Genomic DNA, 24385 nt, shown 5'->3' with positions numbered 1-24385 from the left:
TAGAAGTTGTCTTTCTTGTTCTGTTGCAAAACTAACCTTTAGTGAATGGTCATTTCAGTAGGTACATGCTGACCAAGCGCGACTTTTGATACTAGCATAACTTCGTTTCCTGTTTCCTTTTCTGTGAAATGAAAAGAACATCAGCTTGAAAAGAACCGGTAAATTTGGGTAAACCTCTTTACTCTAAAAAAGGGAAATGACCAACTCTCTGCACAGTTTGTTGAATAGTATTTGTATTTAATAACATGCATACTTAATACTGAATAAAGTTGAAGCTCCACACTTGGTCTTCTGATTTCTTCAGGGAGCTGAATTATTCCTTAAACATTTACTGAGAATCTGCTGTGTGCCAGGCATGGGGTTGGACTCAAAGGCAGGAAGCGGGAGGATTGAATTCCCCACTTTCTTCTCACAAGAGACGTGTCAGTGACCACAGAGCCGGAGCAGACAGACATGCGTGACTTGCTGTGACAGCTGTCCATCATTATTACCTTTTTTAACTTCTGGGGATCCATAATTTCCCTCTTTCATTCATTATTGGTAGTCTTGCCTTCTTTTTTCTTCACCAATTTTCCTAGAGGTTTATTCCATTTCGTTAGTATTTTCAAAGAACCAGCTTTGATTTTTACAGGTTTTCTCTGTTATGCTTCTCTTTTTCTTTTAAATCTCTGCTCTCATTTTCTTCTGCTTTCTTTGGAAGTAACTTACTGTTTCTTTTCTTTCTTGTGGTGGATATGTAGAACATTAGTTTTACAGCTTTTTTCCCCCTTTTCTAATATATGCATTTAGAAGCATACACTTCCCTTTAAGTATTGCTTCAGCCACATCTCACAGGTTTTCATTTGTCATATTTTTATAATCATTAAGTTAAATAGGTTTTCTAATATCTCCTGTAATTTCTTCTTTAATCCATAGGTTATTTAAAAGTATAATTATTTTTAATAACAAAAATTTTATTTCTTAGTTATACTATGATCAAAGGACATACTCTGTATGGTTTTGCTATGTATGGAGACTTCTTGCATGCTTTGTTGTGTGGTCATTTTGGGTAGACATTCCACACGGCTATATTTTTTTGTTGGGTGTAGTAAATTATGCACATGAATTAGATCGAGTTTTTCAGCATGTCACTAGTCTTCTATAGCAATTGATTTTTGTTCTGTTATCAGTTAATGTGTAAATCTTCCACTAGATTGTGGGCTTGTCTCTTTGCAACTTTAATTCTGTCCATTTCTGTTTTATGTATTTTGAGACTGTTACTATGTGCACAAACATTTGGTAGTCATGACGGGGATAGTGATGTATTCATGGTGGATCAACTCTTTTAACGTTATGGGATCTTTCTTTTTACTGCTGATGATGTTTCTTCTTTTGAAGTCTCTTTTGCCAGACTGGATAGCTCTGCCAGCTTTTTGATTAGAATACGGTAGGTATCCTTTCCCATCTTTCCTGTCCGCCTTTCTCTGTCCTTGTATTTAGTCTGTGTCTCTGGTAAGGGCACTGCCGTGAGGTGGTACTCCCCATCCTCACCCTGTCTCTTACTTAATTTAATCTGTTTATATTTAAGTAATTGGGGATTAGGACTAAATTGTATTGTTTTTAATTTTTCTCATCCATTATTTGCTCCTTTCCCCCCCTTTCTTATATTCTTTGTATTAGTGATGTTTTAAGAAAATAATTCCTTATCTTTAAACTCCTATTATCTTTTAATAGTTTTTAAATTATTCTTTCAGTGGTTGCTTTATTATGACATGGCTTCAAAACTTATATCAATAATATTAATATAATTCTTACCATAGTCTGGGCAATACCGGGACCTTAGAACACCAACTTCATTTAGTCCTTTCTGCCTTTTTTTTTGTCATGCATTTTAATTGTATTTTTAAACACCAAAGAGATTCCCATTATGTTTTGTAAAGTCAATATTGATTTAGATTTACCCTTATTTACGCTCCTGGAACTCTTCACTCTTCCTTCTTTTCTGCAGTTCTTTGCTGCTTTTGAGGATCTTTTCCCTTCTGCCTGACGAATTCCTGCTGGAAACCGGTTTTCTCAGATTTTGTTAGTTGGAAAGCATCTTTACTTCACAGGAATTTCTTTGCATGATTTTTCCACCAAGTAGAGACTTCTAAGTTACCAGCCATTTATTTACATTTGGCTTGCTAACGTATTATTTCATTGTCTTCTTGTTTCCATTGTTTCTGTCAAAATGTTGGCCGTCAGCCTTATCATACTTACTTGAGAATCATGTCTTTGAAGAACTTGTAGATTTCTTTATATTTATCCTTCTTGGCATTTATAGGGCTTCGTGAGTCTGTGGCTAGATGTCTGTTGTCAGTGTTAGAACAGCCTTGGCCGGTATCTGCAAGTGTTGCCTCAGTCAGTTTTTCCTCCTCGTCTCACGTCACCTTGATCCAGTTTATTATTGAGATGGTTCTAGGCCGTGGTTCCATGTAAAACCGGTCCATGTCATGTTTGCCTTTATGGACCTGCACTGAAAGCCTAGAGTAGTACCAGGGCCTCCTCCTCAGCAGGCCCTTCGCTCCATTGTATTACGAATCTGCTGAAGCAACTGCTTGGCTCTTTAGCCTCTTGGAGCTTGGCTGCTGGGCCTCTTGCTGCTCGTAGCCCGGGCTTTGCAAATGCCTTGGGAAGGAAAGCAGTGAGTAATGTTCAGCTCACTTCGTTGCTTTTTCCTTCTGTCCCTCGTCTTGGCCCCTCTCCACCGGAGTACCTTGGTTGCTCTACGATGCCTTTAAAAAGTGAGGCTTCCCTGCCTCCATCCCCAGCCATGGTTTGCTTGCATTTTATTCCGCCTTTGTAGTGATTTTCAGGAGGAGGTTGGTTTGATATACGCTACTGCATCTTAGCGGAGTTTGCGTCACGTTACCCTCTTTGCATCTTTCTCGCCTTCCGTGTTTGCGTCTGATGAGGGGCCACTGGCAGGTTGAAAGGAGACAACACGGCTGGAGAATTTAATGAAGTATGTGTTCGCGGACATCCCTTCCTCCATGCCCGTGAAAAGCAGATGTGAAAAAGTGCAAAATGAATTTCTTGCCTTACCCCCAGGCTTGTTCACTGAATAAACACCCTAACATGCGGCTACGTTTTTGTGGTAGAACTAGACCTGCCTCCACGTTTAGCATAAGAAATACTTGAGGAACAAACTAAAAACATTTACATTTTTGTTTCCTGGTGCTTTCAGTTTTTGTTGATTGAAGTGTGTCTTAAAACACTTTGTTAGTACGATAAATGAATCTAAAGAGAAAACATAGTATCTGATGAAAACCTGAACTTTTTTTGGACTGAGGTGTCTGTTGCTTCTATCTCAGAACTCAAGTAAAAAGCATTCCTTTTAAACTGTGGCTCAGGGTACTCACCTGTAAAATGACAATCCCTTCACTGCCCCGCTAAAAGGAGACACTACATCCCGTGTATTAGTCTGCTTGGGCTGCCGTAACATTATGCAGCAGGTCCTTGAATAACACCGTTTTGCTAGTGTTTTCTTATAACACCAATGAGATGCCCTAGAACTCTTGTTTGTATCAGTTAGCCTATGGTGAACTTGGATTCCTTATACGTGATTTTGCTTCAAGTTGCAGAACCTATTGGAATTGTTGAGTGAGGACCTACTGTGGTATAGATCATGGGGTGTAAACAACAGAAATTTGTTGGTTGCACTTCTAGGAGCTACAGAGTCCAAGGTCAAGGTTCCAGACAGTCTGGTGTCTGGTTTTCTCTTCTGAGCTCGCAGATGGCTACCTTCTCTCTCTGTGTCCTTATGCGGCCTTGCCTCAGCGCGTGGGGGAGAGAAGGCGAGAGAGAGAGAGAGATCTCTCCCTTCTCCTCCTTATAAAGCCACCAATCCTATCAGATTAGGGCCCCACCCTCACGACCTCGTTTAACCTCAAGTACTTCCTGAGAGGCTCCATCCCCAAATATGTTGTCATTGGGCGTTAGGATTTCAGCAGGAGTTTTACGGGGTACACGGTTCGGCCACCATCATACCATAATACAAAAAAGCATTTAAAATGGTACCTGGCCCACAGTAATTCTTGAATGAATTGCGGTTTTGTGGTAGAGATAATTTTAAACACTTCTCCCGCCCTTTTTTTCTCTTCTAGGGGCTGGCTTCGGGTCACCTTTTGAAATACTAGGAATGGTCATTTCTGCTTCGCAGCATCTGGAGACTGAAGCTAGAGAGAATCCTCTGTAAATAAAGGGAAGGCTCTGCGGTCGTCCCGTTTCGTTTGGAGACGCCTTCGTTTTTGCCATCAGCCAGCAAGAAGGAGCGTGTGTGCGTAACCAGCGCCGGCACCATGAACGTGACAAGTCTATTCTCCTTCACCAGTCCAGCCGTGAAGAGACTCCTTGGGTGGAAACAGGGTGACGAGGAAGAGAAGTGGGCAGAGAAGGCGGTCGACGCCCTGGTGAAGAAGCTGAAGAAGAAGAAAGGGGCCATGGAGGAGCTGGAGAAGGCCCTGAGCTGCCCGGGGCAGCCCAGTAACTGTGTGACCATTCCCCGCTCCCTGGACGGCCGGCTGCAGGTGTCCCACCGGAAGGGGCTGCCTCATGTCATTTACTGCCGTGTGTGGCGCTGGCCCGACCTTCAGAGCCACCATGAACTGAAGCCTCTGGAGTGCTGCGAGTTTCCTTTCGGCTCCAAGCAGAAGGAGGTGTGCATCAACCCCTACCACTACAAGAGGGTAGAGAGCCCCGGTGAGTGCGTCTTCTCGAGTTGCTGCATTTAGCAGGTTCATGATGTTTAAAATATCCAAGTAATCATTCCTTTTCTGTGTTTTCAGGTGTGACTTTTATTTATTTTTTTTGAAGATTTTATTAATTTTCACAGAGGGGAAGGGAAGGAGAAAGAAAGGGAGAGAAACATCAATGTGTGGTTGCCTCTCATGCACCTCCAACTGGGGACCTGGCCCGTAACCCTGGCATGTGTCCTGACTGGGAATCGAACCGGCGACCCTTTCCTTTGCAGGCTACATTCAGTCCAGTGGGCCACATCAGCCAGGGCTCAGTTGTGACTTTTAAACATAAGGGGGAAAACATATGTTTGTCAGCCCTTGACTGTTTCATGCATTCTAACAACTTAGTCCTTCCTCGTTAACTTGATTTCTGTGGGAAGAGAGGGATGAAGTTATCATAGTGGCACTAATACCTGGAATTTTAATAGTTTTCTTTCTAAATTCACTTTTTATGTTTCCCATTGGTTCTGTGCATCTCTCTAGGCAAATTTAGCTGTGATTTTTTTTGCAAGGGAAGAAAATTAGCAAAGGAAAGCGTGGTGTTGCTGTCCACCCGCTTGAGAGAAATGCATCTCAGGGGCAGCTGTCAGTGGCTTGAATCCCTTTGTCCTTAAGAGCCGCACCTTCTGTCGCCTTCACTGGAATTTTGCTGTGACATACGCTGTGTAGAGGATGTAAACGAATCATGATCTGCTGTGGAATCATTTGAGACCACTACCTAGACATTTCTAGTTTTTACACGTCTGACCTACCCGGTTCTTACAGTAACAGGAGGTACAGACGTACAGCGGCAGGCTGGACCGCGCAGCCTGGGAGTGCCGTAGGCGGTGGCATCTGCGTCTGTGTATGTTCGTTCTGTTCACACGGCGACAGAACCGCCTCCCGACGCATTTCTCGAAACGTGTCCCTGTTAAGGGAGGCCCAGAATTACTTAGGTTCGTGATGTGAAGAATTTCTCTTTCTGCAAATGTGTGGACAGTTCACAGGAAAGAGAAAGTTCATGCAGCTCCTGAAGACTGTGACCCGGCTGGCGCTGTAACAGGTGACTCTTTGCTCGGACTTTTAGTAGCCTTTTGAATCCAGGCTACTTATTAGTGGTTGGGTTAAATGTCGGTCTTCTTTTCTCCACCAAAGGAAATGCTGGCAGCGGTCAAGTCGGTCATCTGACCGTGGTCTGGACACGACCATTCAGTTGCTATCTGTTGCTATTAAAATGCCTTCATGGAGACTTCCTGTCATTTGGCTGGGTGTTTTTTTTTTTTTTTTTTATGTTTTTCACATGGTCTTGAGAATTATTTTCTGGACTTTGAACTTAATCAACTTGAAAGGCCACATTGAACCTGAGCTGGAAATTCTGAGATTTCGGTTTTGATCTTTAAAGGAACACCCCGCAGTCAGCTTCCAGGTGCTTTCATTTTCCGCATAACGGCTCCCAGCTGCTGGGGAAGAAAATGTGCCTAAAACCCTTTTCACCTGTTGCCTGAGCGCGAGCTTCTGACCCTGGCTGCCGCAGTCGCCGTGTAACGCAGTCGCCGTGTAACGCGTCACTTGATAAATTGACGAGACTCCCTTAAAAAGAACGTCTTCAAACTGTAGAAACGGAGAGGGAATTGGGGGCTGCTGGGGGTGCCGAGGAGGGAGGGGAGTGGGTGTGGCTCTGAGGCAACAGGAGAGATCCTGGGGCTGATGGAAATTTTCCGTCTTGACCGTAATCGGTGTCCAGATTCTGTTCTTGGTGTCGTGCTGTAGCTTTGCAAGATGTCGCCCATTGGCAGAAACTGGTAAAAGGTAGGCAGGACTCCCCTGTGTGAGATCGTACAGCCGTGTGTGAACCTGCAATGACCTCAACGTAAAAAACGCTGGCTGATTCGGGAGAAAGCTCGTTCAGCCCAGGACTCCGGCCGCCAGGCCCGCGAGGTTCCTCCAGCGGCCGTGGGGCTCGGATGCGCACGCAGCAGAGGCGCTCCGTGAGCACTCTCACTTCGTCACCCACACCAGCAACGAGACGTTGTACGCTCAAGGATCGCAACCTAATCAACGATTGTAAATTAATGTTTCTCAGAAACACATTAGGGTTTTTCAAAAACAAAGATTAGTATCTTTTAAATTTATTTTTGTTTTTTATTTTAATTTGTTTAGAGAGAGGGGAAGGGAAGGAGAGGAAGAGAAACATCAATGTGTATGTTTCTCCCCAGCATGCCCCCCACTGGGGATCTGGCTCACAACCCAGGCATGTGCCACGACTGGGAATTGAACCTGCAAGCCTTTGGTTCGCAGGCCCGCCTTCCATCTACTGAGCTCTACCAGCCAGGGCAGTAGCTTTTTAAAAAGACATGTTTCTTTATATTGTGAATGTTTTTACTTGAGTGGCGAAAGAAATGGCAGCCTCATTCAGGCTTTTGTTAGCCTTACGTTTGTGTACCTGTTTGGAGGGCAGAGATGGGGGAAGTGTTGACTTGTGCCGTAGGTTCCTCAGAGGGGTGGTATCGAGGCGTCTGATACCTGCAGTTGTAAAGCAGGTGCCACAATAGGGCCACTGCAAGTGTTTTGAAGATTCGGGGTCAGTTCGCAACAATGTTAACCATGAAAGTTAAAGTAAAGCATTACCACACACATATTGGCCATATTGGCAAGGGTTCTCCAGAGGAGCGGAGTCCACAGGACATAGATGGACACACAGGTGTGGATCCAGATACGCTGGTAGGCAGACGGATGGGGAGACAGACTGTCAGACAGAGATATCAGAGGAGGCGCCTCACGGTCTGCTGTCCGCAGGCCGGAGAACCAGGAATGCTGGTGGTGTAAGCCCCAGGCATCCCCCGCCGAGGGCAGGAGGCGATAGATTTCTCAGCTCCAAAAAAAAAAAAAAAAAGCGAACCTCCGCTGCCTCTGACTTTCTGTTCCCTTCAGCTCCCCGGCAGACTGCATGCTGCCTCCTGCATTGGTGCGGGCCGCCTCCTGACTCAGTCTGCCGACTCAGAGACACCCTCTCAGACACACCGAGAAGTAATGCTTACCAGCCGTCTGGGCATCCTCCAGCCCAGTCACGTTGACACATATGATGAACCATCCTTCTGTGCTCATCCACATCTAAACCTCTCTCCAAACGTTTCTGGCACAAATACAGCTCCCCAGGAACTGAGTCTGCCCGGGAAAGACTGGCACGTGAGCGCAGCACTGGTGGGTGTCGCAGGGAAGAACGGGAGCGTGGACAGGGGCGCGGCTGGCTCTTACCTGGACGCCTGCGCGAGAGTGGCCACAGAAGAGCTCCCTCGGCGCTCACCGTCTGTACGTTGCGGTCCAGTCCACGTGGTGGTGCAGACGATACGTGTGTCTTTCATTGTACGAGGATGTCAGTCAGTTTATAAGAAGACACACAGTGCAGTAGAAACGACTACTGATAAAGTAGGCCAGGGCAGGCAAATTCAGATGGAAGGTCAAGACTGAGAGGAGCGGGGGCCCGTGGGCGTTGCCCACGAATTTACTGCGCTGCGGACACACTGCCACGTGTGGGCACAACACGGCTTCCAGTCCTAGTCCGGGTGGTTCGCTGATAGTTCTGGTGTGGGGCGTGTGTCGATACAGAACGTGGAGGTGAAGGAAGACTATTTTAAGAACTCGGGGAGGTACAAGTCCATGCAGGACCCCTTCGGGGTGGGTGGTGGGGAAGGGCCCGGGGCACTCAGCAGAGGCTTCCTCTGGAGAGGTGCCTGGGAGGGTGGGGGGAGATGTCCCAGCCCGAGCCGTCTCCCTGCATAGCCCCCCCCCGGGCTCCAGTCTCTCTCCCTGCAGAAGCTCCGTCTTGAAAAAGCAGCTAGTAACTGCTTGTGCTTCTGTCCCAGCTCCGACACACAGCCAAGTGGGCATGGAGTTTAGGTGGCGAAACTTTGTCCTAGATGCTGCGATTGGTATTGGCTTATGTTGGATCATTTCAACATTGTCGCTTACAGTAATGCTAGAGCAGGTGAAGGGATACAATCACAAGTAGGACTTATGCCCAGCTTTTTTAGTGGATTCCATATTCTTAAATCCGAGGCAGAATGTGGAGTTTATTCTGATTTATAGCACATTAAATAGGGCACTGCTTCTGTGTGTTGTATTAATCGATGGACACACGGGAAGTTTTAGCATTTACTCCACGTTACTTTAACGTAAATTACCTACATGGAAGCAGACAGCTAGACGATTACATGATTTGTCTTAGAGTCGAATTTTTTGGTGGCTACATCCCCTCCAATTTGAAATCTGAAGACTGTGCGTTCTAGGTTATACAAAGTATTGGGTTCCTGACCATTGTCTTCTACTTCCCTCTTTTCTCGTCTCTACAACATTAGGTGGGCAAGAGACGCTGTTTTCAGATCTCCCTGGTTGATTTCAAGTTCAGCGCTCTCCCATCTACCATGGCTAGTCGGCTGCTCTGTAGGGTCGAAGGAACCCTAGCCGGCTCATGGTACAGACGGAACACAGAAAAGCATGGCCGGTGAGAAAGAACAGTGTTGAAAACCATAGAAAAATATTTGTCATAATAAGTGAAAGAAGTAGCATATACACACTGCTTGCACTTGTGTGAAAGTAAGGAGAAAACCTAGCTAAATACTTCCAGGACTGGCTTTGGGTGACATCACACTGGGACCTGTGAGCTGTGCCTTTTGGCCTGTCTTGCCCACAGCGACTCCTGGAAGGTCTGGGAGTGTTCCGTGCGGTGGGAGTGGAGTCGCAGGGGACTTGCCCTGTGTCCACAGTGCCCTCTGTTCTGGGCAGACACTTGCAGGAGGGAGAGACGTGGAAGGCACGGTGGATGCGTGTGATGATCTCAGGCTGCTTTATCTCGGTGTTGCTTCTAGCCTCCTTGGTACTGGAAAGGCTCAAACAGAAGACAAGATTTCTCGCCCTGAAATGTATGTCTACCTCTTGTCTTTTTCCACTTCCAAATGCATATGTTCTCTCCAAAGACTCAGCATCGTGCCTAACAATCAGGAATTAGCCAAATCGTCAGCCCTCTGCCCTGATATCTGGGAAAACCAGATTAGTTTGGGAAGGAGATAGAGAAGAGAAGATGTGCATTTTAAAGAGGTGGGCATGTTAATGGTTGCCAAGGGCCCGAAGCATGGGCAAGCTAGAAAGCCCACATTTTGTTAATCTGCCGACCAGGCTGGGCGGGGGATGGTGCAGTTCCTAGAAACTGATTTGCACGTGGTAGATTGAAAAGCTGCAGATGCCTGTTTCCCCTGTGTTTTGTCTGCCAGGGCGTCCCCTGGGTCAGCGGCGGTTCCTCCCCAGGTGTGAGACAGGGAGATGAGTGTTTGGCTCGAGTCTCATCCGCTGCACTTCGATGGGTCGGTGCCCTGGGCAGGCTTTGTCCGTCCCCGTGACCTTCAGTCCGGGAGCCCACGTCCCATAAACTGCTGCAGCCCATGCGGCTTATGCAACTAGAAGTGATTTCCCCGATGAAAGATCCCGAGTCTGGAAAGAAACCTGGACTATGTTTAAACCAAAAGATGTAGGTCAGCAGAGGACTGTCTGGCAGTTTTCCCCTCCAGTTCTCTGAATCGTCATTTTTTGCTCTGGGATCCTTGCAGACCCTGCGATGGAAGATGGGGTGCACCCTCTCCCACATCACGGCCTCGGTTCTAAGACAGCTTCTCCAGGAGAGGCTGCTGTCCTTAGTTCTTCACTCTTTCCCACGAAAAAGCCACTTCTTGTCTGACTAGTGGGCTGGCGTGTGCGGTCACACCACCGTCCCCTGGCCACCAGCGCACTTGCCTGTCTGGAATCTTCCGTCACGCTCAGGCAGGAGAAGAGTCTGTGATTTTTATAAATGATATTCCGGCAGCCGCTTGTAAACAGAAAGTAAACATGTATGTGACAACCAAGTGGAGTTGCCTGGTCTGGTTTTTTCCTTTATGTTTCCCTGTAATTTCCCCAAATTATATGTAACTAACTGGATAGCCGACTTAGCAGTGTTGTTTTTTTTTTCCCCTGTGACTGTATCTTTCTTTGAGCATCTAAGTAAATGTATCCAGGGTACAGTAGTGTACCAGATAGGTATTTAAGGAAGACCAAGTTAGGAAGCAGTTGTGGGTAAATGCTTTTGAAATAGATAACCTGTAACTTTTAAACAGGAAAAAGAACAGCTAATTTTAAAGTGAGTTCTTTTTTTAAAAACAAAAATATGGCAGAAGCATATTATTAAGGACACAGGTGTCAGCTTGAAGGGGCTGCCCCTGGCTCCCTCAGATGATCTGATCAACAAAATAAGGACAGAAATGAATTATAAACCATGGAGGGGTCACAACAAGAATCCCTGCTGATAATAAATAATTGGTGGAGGGGGTGCTCTTGCTCACAGTAGAATGCTGGCTGCCAACTGGTAAATGTGGAGTTTTTAGGAAATTCAGGAGAAATAAAATCATTTTAAAAGAGATGTCTATTTCTCTCTAGTTGTAGGGTTAAAATACGGCCAGGGAGAATCTCAGAGCAGAGGGCCTGGGTTAAAACTTTGGCCCTTGATATCTTCGACCTTTGGCCAATTTCTTGTCCTCCTTGGGTTTGTGTTTGCTAACCTGTGACATCGTAGTAAATACACCTCCTGTCCAGAGTGGTGGGAAGGATTAAATTAAATAATGCATGTGAAAAGACTTTGTGCATTCTTGAAACACAATGTGGCCCAAACAGTAAAATACAAGTTGTAACTTCCATGCACATCTTTAGGTAAAAACAAAATTTGTAATGTTAAGTAAGTTTTCACTATACAAATTATCAGAAAACTAAGAATCGCTACAGTAAGAATAATAGTAATGATACAAATTAAAACAGCAACTTTGTATGCCGCATTCCACGTGTTCTCATTGAATCCTGAGCACAGCTGGGAGAGGGGGGAGAGCTCGAAGGACCACCGAGATGCAGCTAAGCCGTTACACAACTTGGAACTGGAGAGCCAGCATTCACATGCAAGTCCAACTTCAAAATCCAGGCTCCTCGCCACCACACTGTGCTGCTTCCCAAATAAGCAGCTCCCCCCCACCGCTAGTCAGTTTTTCCTCTTTCACCAAGGGGACGGGGACCCTCAGGTCCCAGTAGCAGAGCACGTGCTCTGAAACACATGAACTTTGGGCTGGTGCTGGTAAATGGGGAGAGGCCACACCTGCGCTTCCAGTTTTTAATGGAGGCTTTGTCTCATTCTCGATAACTCGTGTCTGTTTTTGTGGAATGTGTTTTCGGAATCAGATCTGAACTCAGAATGGGAACTGGTTCCATTCAGCCACAGTTGGACATTCAGCTGTGCCGCCCGGCGTGGCCCCTGGGGATGGCCGTTCCCGCATCAGCGGTGTCCGACAGGCGGTGAGGCACCCCAGACCTGCCAGCCAGCATTAGGAACTCTCTCTCTCTGTGCTCACCATAGCCCAGGGAGCTGGGTGCTGCTGAGAGAGACACCTTAGCCCAGTGGTCAGTGCAGCACCCGGGTTCCGAAGCAGCCTGCCTGGGTTCGAGTCCCGTCTCCCCTGGTTACATAGACACAGGCATGGCACTTCGTTCCTGTACCTCGACACCCACCGTTACCAGGTGGGGTCGTGATCGCGCCTCGGGGAAAGGGGTGGTCACTAGAAATTTGTCTTAAGGTGAGAAAATTGAAGTTCAAGGTCCATGGCTAGTGAGAGATACATAGGTCTAGAGGCCTGGCACTGAGTTACCAGCGAAGGCAGGAACCCCATGTCCACCTTCACCCCGACGCCCGAGGTCCTGAGCTGCGGTGTCCGGGCTGAGGGACCATGGTCTGCCTGTGTGAACAGGCGTCTTGCTAATTCAGACACAGCGAGTCTGTATACTGGGTTTTGTAAAAGACTAGTTTATATTAATCAGCTTATAGAATAAGAGTCCAAGAATAGTCATATAATTTTCACAAATAGATACTCATGGAAAAAACATGTATTGAGGCCCTATTGTGTGCCAGATACTGGGTGGTACGGAAGAAGAAAAGCTCAGTTCTGCTGTCAGGGGGCTACGGCCTGGCGGGGGCAAAGTCAGGGTGGTGGTGAGGTGTGACAGGTGCCCTGGCAGAAGTCTGCCTGGCGCCCAGGAGAGCATGAGGAAAAGAGGAGCCCACCCTCACTGGAGGTGGGTAGAAAGGCCAAGCAAGGCTCTGGAAAGCAGATGACGTGAAGCACGAAGCGTAGGTAATTCTAGTGCCCTGGTCGGAGTTTTCAGGATGATGAAACGAGTTAATGTTTGCTACAGCACTAGGCACATACGAGCACTGTATACGGGTTACATTTAAAAATCTGAGAAAAGTCCTGTTATTTCAGTTTTACTGGTTAGAAGCGAGGGGTTAAAGAACCAGTTGGGAACGTGGCCATGTGAACAAAGGGCACAGCGTATGAATGAAACCGGCAGATGGAGTCTGCGAGAAGCCTGGGACAGCGGGGGTGGGGGTGGGGGAGAGATCAGTGCAGGAATTGGAGGAGGTGGTGGAGCCGCAGCAGGGGCGCGGAGGGTGCATCAGCTCGCGGACAGGGGCTGTTTCCAGGGTGGCATCTGTGGTGTCCAAAACGGAGGAATCTCTGGCCTGGAGTTGGGAAGTTGGGTTCTCTGAGGTCGAGTTTGATTTGGGCTCTCTTTAAGTTAAGTGTAATGGCTTTTTTTTTTTTAAACAGATATCTCATTTTTTTTTTTTAAGATTTTATTTATTTATTTTTAGAGAGAGAAGGGAGGGAGATAGACACATTGATGTGCGGTTGCTGGGTGTCATGGCCTGCAACCCAGGCACATGCCCTGACTGGGAATCGAACCTGCGACACTTTGGTTCGCAGCCCGCGCTCAATCCACTGAGCTACATCAGACAGGGGTGTAATGGCTTTTTTAAAGCTTCAAAATACTGTTACTGAATACAATTCATGTCTCTGCTTATATTCAAATTGTGTTCTCATACTTGTCTTCTGTTAACATATTTGTGCCCAAGAGTGATATATCCCTAGAAAAAAATACTATAGAGTTGCTACTGTTAGGCAAAACTATCTTAACTCTAAAAAATATGCCCACCCCCCACAAAAAAACAACAAAAAAAATGGAAAAGAACTTTAAAAACAGTTTCCACAACCTTTTCCAGCTTTGTAGTACTGAGCAGTGCAGTCTGGTGGTTATGACCTTGATTCAGACCCCGGCCCGCAGTTTAGCCGCTGTGTAACCTGGGATGTGTTACTGAGCTGGGCCGAGTCTGCGTGCTCATCTGTCGCGATCATCCAGGCATCTGTCGTGAACTCCACACGGGTCGGGACGGTGGCTGTCCCGCTGGCCCCTGCACCACAGGTCCCGTGCAGAGCTTCACCCATGATCAGTGTCTGTGGGTGGGTGTGGGGTGCTCAGGGAACGTTAGCCAGTAGTCTTTCAGACCCTCGCCACCATCGCCTCCCCACCAGTGAGCTGACCAAAAGACAAGATGACACCACTCCTGGAGTTTTGGTTACATATCTATCCAACTTTTAATGGAACCTCCATTGAAGGTTCTGAGAATCCTTTGTAAGTGTGAAGTTTTTCTGACATGTCCTAAGATAGGAATTTTATTTCATAAATGCCTACACTATTCATTTTGAAGTGGTCTTGTCCTCTCCACCGCTTTCTACTTGAAACGTTTCTCTCTGGGTCCCTGGACACACGTGACCCAGAGCCATCTGTCTTGTACAGGTACTGTACTGGGCACAGCTGCTTGGGCAGCGTGGCCGCCCCTCCCCCTTTCAGCCTGTCTGCACAGGAGGCCGCTGCAGCTGGACTGGCTCTTGGCCATGCTCGACTAGCCCTGGGCCACCTTCCCACTCTTGGGTGACCTCGGCGACGTGCCCCGAGACCCAGCGGAGAGAAGTCTGGCACTGAACTTGGTGTGCACTGGGGCTGCGCATGTACATACATAAGGCCGTCCTGTCGTCAGTCAGGGGACGTGTACACTTGAGAGCAGGAGGGCCCGCCCCCTAGAGTCCCTTGGTTTTTTGTGTGAGGAAGTGGAGACTCTTGAGAAGTGGTGATTTGCTCAAAGTCACAAAAGTATTTATCTTCACAGCCAGGGCCGGGACTCGGGGGTCTCGACTCCTTCCTGACCTGAATGCCTTTTCCGAGTCTTCAGAACGAAAAAGCATTCACGCACCACTAGCTTTTTCCCACGATGTCTGTGTCAACAAACACAGGCAGGAGCCTGTCAACTTGGCTATAGAACTCTCTCTTCTGTGTTTGTTTGTTTTTTTTTTTTAAAAAAAAGCTCGTCCACAAACACTGGTGGGTCACACCCCAGGTGGGGAGACTTGCGAGCCTCTGTCTGGCTGTGAGATGACTTCACCACTGACGATGCGGTGATCGGATTTCCAGCAGTTCTTCCAAACCTCGCAAAGGCTCCAGACCTGGAGGGGCCCCGCCCCGCTGTCCAGTGTCCACGGAGTCTCGTTCATTCCTCCGCCTCGTGCCCTGGCAACGCCGAGAGCCAGTCCGGCTGCGGCTGCGGAATCACAAATGTCTCCTGATGACACTCGCTTCCTGAAATGAAAGTGTCTGTCCTGAAACTTAACTTTGTTGTTTTTTTTTTCTAACCAAAAAGGGATTTTATGTCTTTTAACCAAAAGAGACACATAAATACTTTGAAAAGTCGAGGTGCCTCACTGAGAAAAGGCAGAAATCTGACTTTTTTTCTCCTCTGGAGAGGTCAGAAAAGGGAGGGAAGAACACTTTCCCTCCTTTTGAAGACATACAGCAGTGTGAGATTTTTCAAGTGACTGGAGGGAGGTGCAGTGAAATCCCCAGAAGACTTTTTTTTTTTTTGGCAAAATAACATCCAAGGAGGTAGTGTAGAGCTAGCTTAGGGTTTTTACCAGGGCTAGAAGTCCTAGGGACACAGGGACAGCTTGCACAGTCTGAGTTTTTAAGTGATTCAAGTCAAAAAGAAATGTCTGGGTGTAAAGAAAGGGTTTCAGTATGGGCCTCCCCTTTCAAAGCAGATCCTCTTCACCCAGATGAGCCAGCAGGAGCAGCCCTGAAAGGGAAGCCGCGCACTGCTGTCCATCCCCGCCGCGGCCCAGCGGGAGGCTCTCCTTCCGTGCACTGCAGTGCGCACGGGGCCCAGGAGGGCCTGCGCCCGTGGCTCTGCTTCTGTAAAAGAGAAACAGCCTGAACTGTGGAAATACAGGGCGAAGGGGAAGACGTCCCTCACCCTCTCTTCCTCCCCATTCCTGACCCGAGTCAGGCCCCCCGTTTGCATGTCCTTGCTCTTTTCTTTTTAGTAGTTATTACAGTGTTAGTGACTGTGTCCCCTGCGCTGTCCTGGGCAGGCCCTTGCCTGTGTGTGTCGGCACAGATGTACTGGAAAACAGCCAGCCGCCACCCTGTGGTCCCCAAATACTCGTTCTCTCAGCTGAGTGTTGACCCACCCCCACCCCACCCCGACCCCAAGAAATGAGAACCGCACACAGATAACCGGTCTGGACGTTTATTCTCTCCTTGTCCACCAGTAGAAAGCAGGCATCTTATTTATCTCTCCTCCGATCTGAGATATGGCTGATGTGAAAGGACCAGAACTGGGGGTGGAGAGAAGTGCCCTAGAGAGCAGCAGCACGTCCCTGTAGGGCCCCACGCAGGGGAGGGAGCCCGGCCCTTGTGACTGTGTTAGAGCAGCTTGCACGCGTGTGGGCTTAGCCCTGCCTGACTAGCTTCTGTGTGTCTCTGCCACGAGGATGCCTCTCTCTAGAGCTCGCAGCTGCCCCAGACCCAGCTCTTTCCTCCTCTGAAACTTGCCAGTTACTGTTTGTTGTTGGGACCGCCATATAACTAATCGTTCAAACCAGGACACTGCTGAGCGTGACAAGGGCCGCCTATGAATAATTCCATCAGACAACAGGTACACCTTGGGACTGTCCCAGGCAAGCTGGGGCGCATCAGCACCCTGCTGACAGGTTGTAAGTCGAACGACACAAATCAGATTGGATTGTGATTTATTTAATTATGCATGATCAGGGAGTCAGGTACTTCTTATAACTGAACTTACTCGAGTTTTCACCTTTGAATTGAGGGACCTTAACTCTAATTTGTCCAGAGACATTCTGGGATTTGTTCTGTTCTTCCGTCTCTGCAGCAAGCCGCGCAGAGCATCATCTCACATTCCTGCAGACTCAGAGTCTTCGGGGCAGTAGAACTCACGGTCAAGAGTAGTGTGCTTTGCCTTCCCAACTCCGGGTGCTCTCTCTGGGACCTGAGGCAGTCACCCCTCCGCACTCTCACTTGCAGAGTGCTGTCATGTGTTCAGCATGGTTCCAGGCTCATAGCAAATAGTCATGCCGGCGGTCGTGTTGATGGGAGTTTTGTGGCGTGCAGTGATCAGCTAAAATCAACGTGGTACGCGTTTCCTTGCTTCCACATAAATCCTCCTAGTTCTAGAGTTTAGTTTGATATCTACCTGCCTCCTTGCTGTTACCAGCCACATTTTTTTACTGTAGTTTTCTGATAAATGAGTAACTCGTTAGAATGGTGACACCGAGTAAATAGGAAACCACCCCATGCACCGTGCCGTGCCACGCCCCCAAAGCCAAGGTAACGTGGAACGTCTTCCTGGCATGTCACTCGTCCTGGATTGTAAGTTATGTACAGTCGTTTTAAGTTAACGCACACTTACTAGGGTGGAAAGTGTTGAGAAATGCTGGGGAAATGTCTCTGAGAAAGATTGTGCATCTTGCTGTTGCTTCTGATGGCTCCTACAAAACGTTGTGTTTCTTAATGTTGTCGCCACTTCAGCGTGAGGCTGTCCGCAGCTCTTCACTGCTGGCTCTGTTCACTGCAAGCACGGACACGTCTGTGGTGGTGGTGGAGAGCTGGAGCCCCTTTCCCAGGTGGGGGTTCCAAGTGGGGGGGTGGACATTGTAGAGCCCCCACAGTGGAGGTGGAAGCACAAGACCGTTCCACTTGGGAGTGAATGTACTGTTGAGAGCTCAGAGTAGTGGTTCCCAAACCTTGGAGATGGGCTTGGAAAAGGAATGGATAATAGAAACTTTTAGCCGTTGTAAAACGTTGGTAAAGGGCAATTTTAAATGGCCCCTTTACATTTGTTTTTGATCGTTTTATTGAGGAATGATTGGTGTAGAATGAACTGCACGTGTTTCTAATGTCCCATGTGGTTGGTTTTGATGTATATCTCTGAAAGCATCACCGCAGTCAAGACAGTGAACTTGACTCATCCTGGAACCAAGTTCACTCCCGCGCTGCCGCAGTCTCTCCCTCCAGCCGGCCAGAGCCTCATCCCCAGGCAGCTGCTGACCTCCTTCCTTTCACCTTACACCAGCCTGCCTGTGCAGGAAGTCGCACAGTTGCACTCTTCGCCAGCCTTCTCTCAGCGTGTTGCTTTCAGCTTCATGCACGTTGTGCAAGTCAGTATTGCATCCCTGCTGGTTGCTGAGCAGTGACACTGTTACAGCTGGATACTCACACACACACACACACAGCCGCCCCCCCCGCCCGTCCTCAAGTCAGCTTGCTCGTGGGGCAGTGCTGGAGACATTCTTGCCAGGGTTGAGAATAAGTCAAGGAAGTTAACTCCCTCACTGCTTTCCAGCATTACATTGGCACTGTGAGCCAGTGCAATGAGACAGGAGGAAATAATGGAAGGGGGAGATTAAAACTGTATCTGTTTGTTGGCGACATGACGGTTTACTTGGAGAGCTCTATAGTGAATGAATGAAAGCACTAACTTCGATACAAAAGAAGTCACCTGGGCAGTAGGATATAAAAATAGCATAGGAATATCAATAATCATATACATACACATATACACACATGTGTATATATATATATATATATATATATATATATATATATATAAACATATCACTACCAGTTAGAAGAGAGAATGGAAGAGAAAATCCCATTTAAAACAGCAACAGGAAAGGTAAAATATTTAATAATAAATTTAACAAGAAACTTTAAACCTTTATGCAGTATCATAGATTGAATAGTGTGAGACCCTCCCCCCAAATTTGATTTATGGAAACCCCAATCATAAGTACCTCAGAATGTGACTGTGTTTGGAGACAAGGCCTTTAGAAGACCACAACAGGCCACTGGGGTGGGCCCTGACTCAGTCTGACCGGGGTGCTTATATGAACAGGAGACTAGGGCATGCAGAGAGACACTAGGGGGTGGAGCTATGTGAGGGCGCAGCAAGAAAGTGGTCACTTGGGAGCAAGACAAGAGGCCTCCGGAGAAACCTTGATCTTGGAATTCCAGCCACCAGAACTGAGAGGAAATGAACCTCTGTGGTTGAAGCCCCCAGAGGTGGTGTGTTGTGGTGGCAGCCCCGGCAAACTCACACAGCCCGTGACCGTGGCCGCTCCTGAAATGCACAGAAGTAAACTTCAGCAGCCCTTCCTAGTTCTTGAGTAGGACACCTCAACATAATCAAGGTATTAATTCTCACCGAGTCTGGGTATAAATGTAGTGTCCCCATCAGAGTGCTAATAATACCTTTTTTTCCTGGAGGTAGGCAGGGTGATAAGTGAAGTTCATGTGGAAAAGCACGCATGCAGCATTGAAAAGGAAGACCTGGGAGAGGGGACGAGCCCTGTCTGCGTTAAAACATACTACAAAGCTTCTCTAATTAAAGCAGAGTGCTCCTGGGGCGCAGGCTAGAATAGAATGGAATGGAATGTCTAAAAATAGACCCTGACACGTATGGAACTTCACGAGAAAGGTGGTGTCCCCGATCACTGGGACAAAGCTGGGCTTTTTCATGGTGTTGGGGCAACTGTCGAAGCATTTGAAAAAAGACGAAATTAGATCTGGGCCTCCTGCTATAAATAAAACTGAAGTCCAAACGGATCAGAGATCTAAAGGAAATGAGAAGCTTTATATGCACTCCCAAGAATAATAACGGGGGTGAATTCCTCCTTACAATCTGGGTGTAGGAGAAAGCTTTCTACGAATCAGAATCCCTTCACAATAAGAGAAAATATTGATAAATTTGACAGCCAGAACATAAACTTTTGCAGTAAGCAAGCTCAAGACAGATTGTGAAAAAATATTTGTAACATACAAATATAGTATAGGTTAATATCTCTAATATACATTTTTAAATGAAAAATGGAAAGACCAAAAATGGGCAGAAGACACAAGCAGACAGTTCACACACACGCACAACAAAGGCGTTAAAATGTCCTCCAAGATACAAGAAAAGATGATTCACTTTTACCATATTAAGGCAAATGTAAATTACAGTTGCACCAAAATACCATTTCTCACCTATCAGGATGCCCCCCCGAAATCAAAAGCTTGACAAAATAGTCGGTTCTGGAAGCTGTGGGCAAGTCACTCTCATATGTTGTTGCCAGTGGCAACGCAAAAGAGTACGGCCTGAGCAAGGGGTACTTGGCAGTCACAAGCTGACAATACCTGTGTTTACCCTTTCACCCAGTACTTCCACTTCTAGGAGTTTATCCTGGAGATAAACCTTTAACAGAACAGTTTATATGACTGGGTCATTCATTGCAGTGTTATGTGTGATGGTAAAACATTGTGAACTACCTGAAGGCCCAGACGTGAGAGATTGGTTGAATAAACTATGGTGCAATTAGCTGTAAAAACAAGTGAGGAAGATCTGTATAAACTAAAGTGGTGTTAATTCTAGGGTAGAGTGAAGAAAGCCAAGGGAAAATGTGTGTGTGTGTGCTCGCGCGTGCGTCTGTATTTTTTACTAGTGAAACTGAAATAGGAAAACATGTTTTCTTGAGAAGAAGCAGGAAGGATAAGCTGGAGAAAACGGAATTGATGACCCTCTGAGGAGGTTAGGCGAGGGGGCTGCGTCAGTAAGTTGTACTGTGCGCGTGTAAGAAGATGCTACACAACCCTGGTGAGTCTCACCGACATACTGTTGCATCAGAGAAGCCAGACAGGAGTCTAGACGACCCCGTTTATACAAAGATGCGCGCACCTTAGTACAGATGTGTGACACCTCAATACATTTTAAGTTCATTAAAAGACACCTGTACCGGTGTCAGCAGTGGCAAACTCAGCTCGATAATCAGAGATGAGCCTTCCTCGCAGCTCGGGGCTCCCTTCTCCCAGGTCGTTGGCTGAAGCTGTTGACCTCGCCTGAAATGTCCACTGGGGGCAGCACTGTGCCCAAGAGCCAGACCCCACATGGCAGAGTCACTGCAGGAGCCCTGCAGAGTGCCAGCTCAGGTGCCAGCTGCCTGCTGCTGTGGGAAGAGGTAGACTCCCGCGTCTAAAACTCTTCGTCAGCAGGAGTCGCTAAAAACAAGATACAGTGAGGGGGGAGAGGGTGACTGTGTGTGTGTGTGTGTGTGTGTGTGTGTGTGTGTGTGTGTTGGGGAGTTAGGGCTCCTCTGAAGGGTGAAGGTAGGGAATTGATTGAAATTGCTGTGTGGTGCTGTCTTGGTGGGCAGGGGTACAGAGGCCAGTGTTTGCCCCCGTTTTAAAGATGCCAGTGTGCATGGAGGCTGTAGCTAGATGACCAAAAAAGGCAAGTTGGAAAGTGGCAATAACATAAGTTGCAGCAGCTAAAAGAAAAAGAGAATGTTTGATTGCAGAAGTAATTCAAAGGCATTGGACTATTTCATAGCATGAGTTTATTTTGGAGTAGAGATTCTGTTGGCCTTAGGGGAGGCTTTGTGCCCATCGGGAATGTTTTGTTCAGCAAACAAAGCAGCTTACATTTCAGGCGGCTCTCGAAAGGTAGAAGGAGCGGTTGCTCTTCTGATGACTTGGTTTGGGCAGATTCCATCACTGCGCTAACAAGGAAATGCATTTATTTGTTATACTAAAAAGGTTTATTTCTACAGAGTCAGCAGGGAAGTCATCTTGCTACAGGATTATGTAAAATTTCAGTTATAGCGTATGAGAAATTTTAATACCTTCAAAAACCTATTTTTACTTAAATATTTTTCATCTCACGAATAAATAATAATCCAAGTGGTAAGAGCACTTTTTCTATAGAAATGTTAGATGGATAAATTTCCTGGAAAGCGCTAAAAAAATCCTTAATTCCTAATGCCTAACGTCTAATTCCTGAATATTGTTTCACTGGGAAAATAAATTCTGAATCCTAACTCCCAGCAGCAATAACAGGTTTTAAATCTCTTCCTCTCTCCTCCCATGCAGTTGACCAAATGGGTTGTTTTGAGTCTTTCTGGCCAAGGCCACGAGAGCAGCAGGGATCCCGAGGGCCCTGGGTCTTGGGCAGAGCCGCCTGGGGACCCTGGCAGGACGCGCAGGACCTAACCCTGGTGAGGGCTCCGGGAGCCAGTCCTCGCCTTTGATTCTCGTTGGCATTGGCAGTGGCTTTGCCTCTGGAGATTTCTGACCATGCTCATTATTCACTCCGTAGGTTCCTAACATGTAGAGCTTTTAGGAATGGCTTGAGTTGTTTTCTTTCCTCCTTTACTGCTATAAATAAACATGTTTGGCCTTAAGTAGTCAGTTGGCGAAATGCGGGTTGTATGACCTATTCCTTTTTTTTTTGTTTTTTTTAAACCTATTCAGTTAGTGATAAGGATCCTGGAAAGTGGGTAAATACAATAAGGTCCTTTGAGAAAGGATGTTCCTAAGGCACAGTCACGCACCACTGAACAACTTTTTGGTCAAGGCCCCGTGAGATTGTGATGCAGATAACAGGGTCCTGTTGCCTAGTAATGTCCAGCAGTCTCAGCGTCGCAGGGACACACGGCTCACGTGTTCGTGCTGACACTGGGGCAAGCGCGCCTGCCGTGCCGCCAGCCGGGTGAAGCGCAGCTCATGCAGTTGCAGAGGCGGCTGTCCCGTGTGGGTCTGTGCAGGTGCGCTCGGCTGTCCCCACGGCCGCGCAGTGGCCTGACTGTGCGTCCCTTAGAATCGTCCCTGCTGTTCAGCTTCCGTGACTGTGTGACCGCTAGCAGACCACATAAAGTCTGTCCCACGACACATCCTGTTTTGTCTAATTCGCCGCCTGCCTTGGCGTTTGGATTTTATACTGTTCACTGTATGTCCCCTCTCAACTTTATTTACTGTGCTTCCTTGTGGTTTAAGGTGAGTTGTGTCCATTTAAAACGTTTATGGTGGAAAATTCATCACCATTCGGTAAGTGTTATTAACTCTGAAATGTAAACTCTTAGCCAGGGATGTACAGTGGGCTTGTCCGTGGTGACGTATGTTCTTAATTGTGCTTCGGCTTCTAGTCAATGAAAAAGTTAGGAATAGAGGAGCCATCACATGTCAGCCTCCCAGACGTGCGGTGCAGCCTCCCCCCAGGCAGTGCGTCGGTGCTGCTCCTCTTGGCCCGACTCACCGGCGGCTCTAGAGGGACGGTGTTTTCCACCGCATCTGTGCCTGGGCGAAAAAGGCTTTTCATTTGCATGGTGCTTTTGAGTTGGCCGTGGGCAGGGTTCAGAGAATTTGTTACTTACAGAGTATGTTTCAACTTGATTGTGATGGTCATTACAGATTTTCATCATTCTCATTTTTGTCTTTTTTTTTTCTCTCTCTTCTTTTTTCCAGTTCTTCCTCCAGTGCTGGTTCCAAGACACAGTGAATATAATCCTCAGCACAGCCTCTTAGCTCAGTTCCGCAACTTGGGGCAAAATGAGCCCCACATGCCGCTCAACGCCACCTTCCCGGACTCCTTCCAGCAGCCCAACAGCCACCCGTTCCCCCACTCCCCCGGCAGCAGCTACCCCAACTCGCCCGGGAGCAGCAGCAGCACCTACCCGCACTCTCCGAGCAGCTCCGACCCGGGAAGCCCTTTTCAGATGCCAGGTCGGTTGACACGCCGGGTGATGGTCTGCGGGCGGGTCAGCCAGGCAGCGTTACCATGCTGGCACGCCTTTCTGCCCCGGTACGGTATGGGGGGCGCCGTGGGCCAGGACTCAGGACTCAGCTGTGGGGGAAAGGAGACCCTGTAGCTAAGGAACAAGCACGTAGCTTGTTTTACTCGTCAGGCACAGATGCTTGAATAGGTTTTCATGTTTTATTTTGAAGGGTTTTGAAACAGCTGCATCCTTTGGGAGTGGTACCGTCGTTCCAGTCTCTGCTCTTGATAAAAGAGAGAGAGAGAAATAGTGTGTTGCACACATTTGCTTTTGGGAGAAGCACAGGCTCCGTCAACATCATTTCATACGTGGAACAAAAAAACCTGCTACAAGTGCAACCTCAGAAAAGATATTTCCTGAGGGATCACAGTCCCCTACTTAATTAAATTCATGTAAGCGATGACGTAATCCCAAGAAACCTATACTCTAACAACAAAGGGATTGCAACAGAGGTACTGGAAACCATCTGCTTGTTTAACTTAGCAAAGACAGAAAACAATTATCCTCCTCTTTTAGACTTAATGGGTGGTGTAATATTTATCAGAATAAATGATTAATTAGGACATTTTGTTTTTCAAGGTAATAGGTTAATAAGCAAGTGCCTCAGAGAACAGAATTGATTAGTACCAAATTTCTTGCCAGTAGACCTCAAGAAACATACTCTGAATAGAGGTGTACTTGATCTCTCTGTAAATGAGTGGCCGCGCATGCTCATGGGGCCACCGAAGCGTTTTTGGGGGTTTTTTTTTGAGTAAATTTGAATTCTACAACAGTGCTGGTAGGTCCTCAAAAACTGAAAAGGGGTCCACATTC

At 47.3% G+C, this 24385-nt stretch overlaps 1 protein-coding gene across 1 annotated transcript in view; it reads left to right on the top strand.

The window, feature by feature from the left end:
• Positions 1-24385, top strand: part of SMAD1 (SMAD family member 1) — a 62950-nt gene that overhangs the window by 22854 nt on the left and 15711 nt on the right. The window contains exons 2-3 of the mRNA XM_045831683.1: positions 4125-4719; positions 23262-23519. Of these exons, the coding sequence (XP_045687639.1) occupies positions 4320-4719; positions 23262-23519 (658 nt within the window). The 5' untranslated portion in view covers positions 4125-4319. The remainder of the gene's footprint in view (positions 1-4124; positions 4720-23261; positions 23520-24385) is intronic.

This window comes from Phyllostomus hastatus, unplaced genomic scaffold (assembly GCF_019186645.2).
Source record: "Phyllostomus hastatus isolate PE091 unplaced genomic scaffold, TTU_PhHast_1.1 phas_contig_159, whole genome shotgun sequence".
Taxonomy (NCBI): Eukaryota; Metazoa; Chordata; class Mammalia; order Chiroptera; family Phyllostomidae; genus Phyllostomus; species Phyllostomus hastatus.
This window is presented reverse-complemented; position numbering and strand designations above follow the sequence as displayed.